Source organism: Cupressus sempervirens, chromosome 1 (genome assembly GCF_028749045.1).
Source record: "Cupressus sempervirens isolate cs-2001-9-10 chromosome 1, ASM2874904v1, whole genome shotgun sequence".
NCBI lineage: Eukaryota > Viridiplantae > Streptophyta > Pinopsida > Cupressales > Cupressaceae > Cupressus > Cupressus sempervirens.
The window spans coordinates 32,629,422-32,635,087 of record NC_143118.1 but is presented as its reverse complement, the minus strand read 5'-3'; the positions used below and the strand labels follow the sequence as shown (position 1 = coordinate 32,635,087).

The following is a 5,666-nucleotide window of genomic DNA, read 5'->3' as shown; positions in this document are numbered from 1 at the left end:
AACGTGTCCCAGAAGAAGATCGGCTTTAACCAGGCCCATTAAACTTTTTCTGGCATATAAACAAATTCATGGAGTGCCAAATTTGGAATGAAAGACACACCACTTTATTCAATAGTTTTTATGTCAAAAGTTTGTTCCACGATGCAGATGCATTCTGTTTTCTAGTGCCATCGCCCGTTAAATCATTGCTGACAGAGACATCTCTTGACATCCATAGATTTTCTGAAGACGTGGGCGAATTTACAGCCATGGAAGAGCAAAACAAAAATGCCCTGTACTTAGAAATAGTGTTTCAGTGAATGATTGGAGAACAGAGGATCACAAGAGCTTGAAAAATTTGAGTCCGTGCTGAAGTGGGCAGTTGAAATCTGAGAAGATTTTGAGTAGGGCAGTTGAACTGAGAAGAAAGAAGGAAAATGGTGGTGTGCATTTCATCTCCCAATGCAGTGGGTTTGTGTGATTCGATCCTGTCACCTGCTGGTGTCAACAGAGCATTGAGCCCTGCTTCCTCTTTTCATGCTTCTTCTCGCTTCTCTTCAAATTTAATGCTAGGGAGAGAATCCTCCATGGCTTGTGCGATGAGAAAGAAGATCTTGCCCGGCATGTGCTTCGTATTGAAGGAAAATGAAGGCCAAATTAGAGAAGAGTCTCTGGAATTTGCAGATTCGTTGAGAAGGGTAGTTGAGGATGAGGAAAAGATTAATGGCAGGGCCATCTTGGCTGCCCTTGCTTGGAGCCTAGGAATCACAGGGACTGCCGCAGCAGCCATTTACTACAGATTTCTCTTCGTAATGAAGGTTTGCTTCTTTCTTTTTGATAGGTAATTTGTTGGGATTAATTATTATTATTATTATGTTTAAGCTTGAGCAAATTTGAAATCAAGATTTTCTTCATAAGAGACTTATCATTGTATCGTAGATTCTTAACATTATCATTGTATCGTAGACTCTTAACATTGTGTTCTAGGTTCTTGTCTTTAAGATTTGCTCATTTTTGACTTATTTCAGAACCATAAATTTTTCTTGTAATCCAAAAAATTGATAAAAAATAAAAATACAATCTATTCAAAAACACAAAAAAAAATCTGTTTTATTATGAACTTTTTTTTTGGACCATTTTGCAGTGAAAATTATGTGCTAGTTATACAGCCTTGCTGATTTGCAGTTTGCGTTCATAATTTCGCTGCCCAGATCTCTCCATTTACCTACACAAATCTTTCCATGAACTTAATTTGATAAATACTAGAAATTGAAATGCTGAATTTATCCAGTATAAACTCGTGAGATTTTAAAAATATACAGGGGTAACAATGCATTAGATGTATAAACGACCTTTTTACATTTCTATGTAATCAATTTAGTTTTGAACATTTACACAGAGGGGGAAGTTTACTAAACATAGTGTTCTTCAAAAGTATCTGCCTGTTCTTAGATATTTATACTTGATGATTTTCTCCTGTTTTCAAGAGGAGCTTTAACAGTGCTCTGAGTCAACCCAGTAGTGTTTACGGTGGGAATGCACCTATTGGTTATATGAAGCCATTTTCATTTTACTTAAATGAGTCATATGGTTCCTTGTTTTTGTTTCAAGAATTTCCTTTATCTCATGACTAAGTTTTGCCTTTTTCAAAATCAGGGTGAGGACCTTCCTTACACGGAGATGATGGGTACAGTTTTAGTCGCGGCTGTAGCAGCGGTATGTGTACATTTCCTTCTTAATATATAGACTGTGAGATTCAAATTTGTGATTGTGCAACATATTAAATCCCAATTCCTTAGGATTCAGAATTCACTATCCAGAAATATTTTATCTAATATCCCCTGAAATCCTTTCAGGGAGATTGTTAAAACAGCTACATCTATTGAAAATGTAGGTTTCAATCTATAAGCTTGTGCTTCCGTATCGGGTGACAAAAATTCTCCGTAGTAACCTTCCCTAGGTCTATGTTGTTTGCAGACTTCATACCTCTGCTGGGCGCACCCCTGCTCACACGTCTGAAACTCCATTAAAAAAACTCTCTGATTGCTATCCATCCAAGAAGATATTGTTATAACAGCTGTCATTGATTGGAAATTGAACATATGATATCTTCACAATGTAAACCTTGTAAAACTAATTGCCATCAATATATCTGTCTATACTCTCTGATCCTTTCTTTCTCCTTTTGATGATGGATAACAGAATGTCGTCTGAAATGTCAATGAAAAAATTGGGGTGCTCTTCCATAGTTCTATTAGCCCTCTTGAAATGAAAATGGAAAAAGAAATGGATCTTGTCATAGTTCACATTACTGGACAATTTGGATTTTGTTTATAAATGATTTATAGTAAACTACCTTGTATTTCTTGAAGGAGGTATCTAATTGTGAAATAAGACAAACAAACTATAAAGCTGACTTTTTATAAGATTTCAATTTGTAACCTTTCTTTGAAGAATACAAGATCTCCACCACTAGACCAATGACCAGAAACTCATCTTTGATTCAAATATGACCTCATTTCCAGCAAGATCATCTGATATGAGTCCTCAAATCTCTTCCTGTGATAGTGATTTCTGAGTTACTGCTGTTGGCTTTGACATGATTTGTGCTAAGTTCATTTTTGTGTATACAGGTTGGAATGGAGCATTGGGCTCGCTGGGTTCACAGAAAATTCTGGCATGGTGCTCTCTGGAATATCCACGAGGTATGAAATTGGTGCTATTGTAATTTGAGCTAAAGTGGATGAGAAATGATCTTCACTTTGTTTTGTATCTCATGCTCTCTTTCATCTTGATGATGGATCACGTAGTGTGATTCGAAATGTCGATAGTAAAGATCTCAACACAATCTAATCCAGAAACAAATCAGTAAGACAATAGATTATGGAAATTTGATCTCTTTAAATGATCTTAAAGCCTAAAACTCCTGTGTAATATACAAAACAGATTTACTTACTCCGTTCTAACCAACCATTCACTTGGTTTTGCAGTCTCATCACAGGCCCAGAGATGGACCTTTTGAAATGAACGATATATTTACCATCCTCAATTCCATCCCTGCCAATGTGTTACTAACATACGGACTCTACTGCAAAGGTCTTGTGCCAAGTCTTTGTTTTGGTGCGGTAAGGACTGCCCCTTATCTTGTCTTCTATAATTTTATGAATTCAATCTTGAAAAACGTGATCTAATGATTTGGGTCACTGTATATGCCATCATCTGGATGAATGATGAACAAGACATTGTTTTAAAACTGCTTAATTCCTTTGTTTTTACGGGGTGTAATGATGCATCTGAAGGGTTTAATGGTTCTGATAACCTTTTTTCAGGGCATAGGAATCACCATTGGTGGGGTTGCATATATACTTGTCCACGATGGCCTTATTGATAGACGTTTTCCCGTTGGGCCACTCGGTGATATTCCATATCTTCGAAAAGTAGCAGCCGCACATCAGGTTTGTGTTACAAACCCTCTTCTCACAGCCTCTTCAGTCTCTGTGCATGCCGTTAAAATCTTCCCTACATTCATAACTCAGAATGTATATATATCTTCTTTGGAACATTCTATGGAAATCTTGGGCAGAAAAGAAATATATGTAACATATTTGTGTTCGTGCAACTGCAGATTCATCATGCAGATAAGTTTAATGGTATACCATTTGGTATCTTACTTGGGCCTTCGGTGGGTTTCTTTTTCCTGCCTAACTGCATTCATGATTTTTTTCATATAAGCGGAGCTTTTAGCTACTGGAAATATATATATAAAAGAAGATTTGATGTTAGTATTATTTAGATGTCTGAAACATGACTTCACTATTAAATCAAGTGTCTTTTGACTATTTCTCTGTAGGAACTTAAAAATGTGAATGGTGGCCTTGAAGAACTAGAAAAATTCGTCAATAGGAGGAGGAAGGCCTCTAGAAGTCACATCGAAAGCAAAGATGCGACTCTGGAGCATTAAACTCTCTCTGTCCCTGTATTGTGGTATCTATTTGTTATGGAACTTGGGACTGTACCATAAGGCTTTATAATTCTCAGTTTTGCCTTGCCCTAGCCACTAATTACCAACCAAAAAACATGTTCTCAGAACATCTTATAAAATTGGGGCATGTAACATTTATACACAATATTGCACACTATCAAGTATAACATTTTTTTCCAATATCTTTAACAATATTATTTCTTGATTTACTTTTACTCGAGAGAAGTATTCTAAATTGTTTAGTAATTAAGCAGTGTTGAGTTTTTGGGATCCCAAGTTTATGAATACTTGATCATATTCGACTTCATATTAAATGTAAAGAAACATCGATTCTAGCACAGTCACTTGGGAAATATGATTCTAACATCAATGCTTTAAATTGTCATGAATCTTCACACTCACCAAGATAAGATTTTTGGTGAACTTTAGGCGAGCCCTTAAACTTAATAAGACAAAGGCTACTCAACTTATATCTTATTTTATTAAATATATTAATTAAGATCAATACGCTATCACCTTTCATGTATGAAGAAACAACATGTACCTGTTGAAGCATGCTGAATATTGTTGAAGGCGGAATGTTGAATATTGCCAAGTTTAGATGCAAAGTCATGTATACCACATCTACTACTTTCTAGATGATGCAGCAAGACTCAAAAAATAATGAGATTGATAACTACACGCTCCTCAATTTCCTTGAGGAGGAGTGGCTCAACACTCTCAGAAAGTGGAGGAGTGGATGTCAAGGTCAAGTCCCGTGGTTTGCTGTTTCCTCTTTATCTCCCTTTCTATCGTTTGATCCTGTGAGGACTTGTTTTCTTCATTGGCTACTCCCTTTTGAGTTTTCCTGTTTTTGATGTAATGCTCCTTTTGTATTGGCTGGCCCAATTATACAACCTTCTTCTTCTTGTTTAGTAAGGGACAATATCCTTGTTATGTTGCTTTATTGATAAAAAGTAATTGTACATGCTATCTAAAATGTTAACTTGAATCTAAATTCCTTTTGGAACATCACACAATTGAATAATGTTTAATATCTAATAAATAATTTAATGAGTGATTAGTTCTCAGATTGTAATATGTGCATTATATTTAAAATACACACACACATATATGTGTTGTAAGAACACTTTATTAAGCATATCTCATGTAAAATAATTATAGAGTAATAATGATGCTATTATTGTTGAAAATATACATGTATGTATGTGTGTTGTAAGCACACTTTATTAAGCATATATCACGTAAAATAATTATAGAGTAATAATGATGCTATTATTGATCATGTAAAATAATTATAGAGTAATAATGATGCTATTATTGATTATTTATTGATGGGGGCTATCAAATAAATGTGACTAATACCCCTTTAGGTATTCTACGACCCTTCCTCCTATATTGATGGGGTTCTATCTCATTTGAGAGGCCTCTGAATTCAAAGTTTATGGTGAGTTATATAACAATGCACCAAAGATAGTAATGGATATGTGGAAGTTAGGACAAGTGTTTTGGGTTAACTCTATTTGTTTATGGATATTATGTTTTGTAAGTGTTTTGATAAGATGATGTTTCGTGGTTTTATTTTTACCTATAAGGATTTGTATGGGTGTGTGTATATCTTGTGTAATTTGTTAAATCTATCTTGATACGAGTCTCATCTTATCTATTTTATGTTTAGTTAGTAATTGTCTAAATGTATAATGCA

General features: G+C 35.0%; 1 protein-coding gene across 1 annotated transcript; it reads left to right on the top strand.

Annotated features, from left to right (window-relative positions):
* Positions 1–310: 310 nt before the first annotated feature.
* LOC149576025 (beta-carotene hydroxylase 2, chloroplastic-like) lies at positions 311–4,141 on the top strand. Its single transcript, XM_089816153.1, has 7 exons — positions 311–797; positions 1,636–1,695; positions 2,613–2,684; positions 2,970–3,104; positions 3,309–3,434; positions 3,605–3,661; positions 3,830–4,141. The coding sequence occupies exons 1-7, from the start codon at positions 417–419 to the stop codon at positions 3,938–3,940; spliced, it is 942 nt and encodes a 313-aa protein (XP_089672279.1). The 5' UTR covers positions 311–416; the 3' UTR covers positions 3,941–4,141.
* Positions 4,142–5,666: the final 1,525 nt, after the last annotated feature.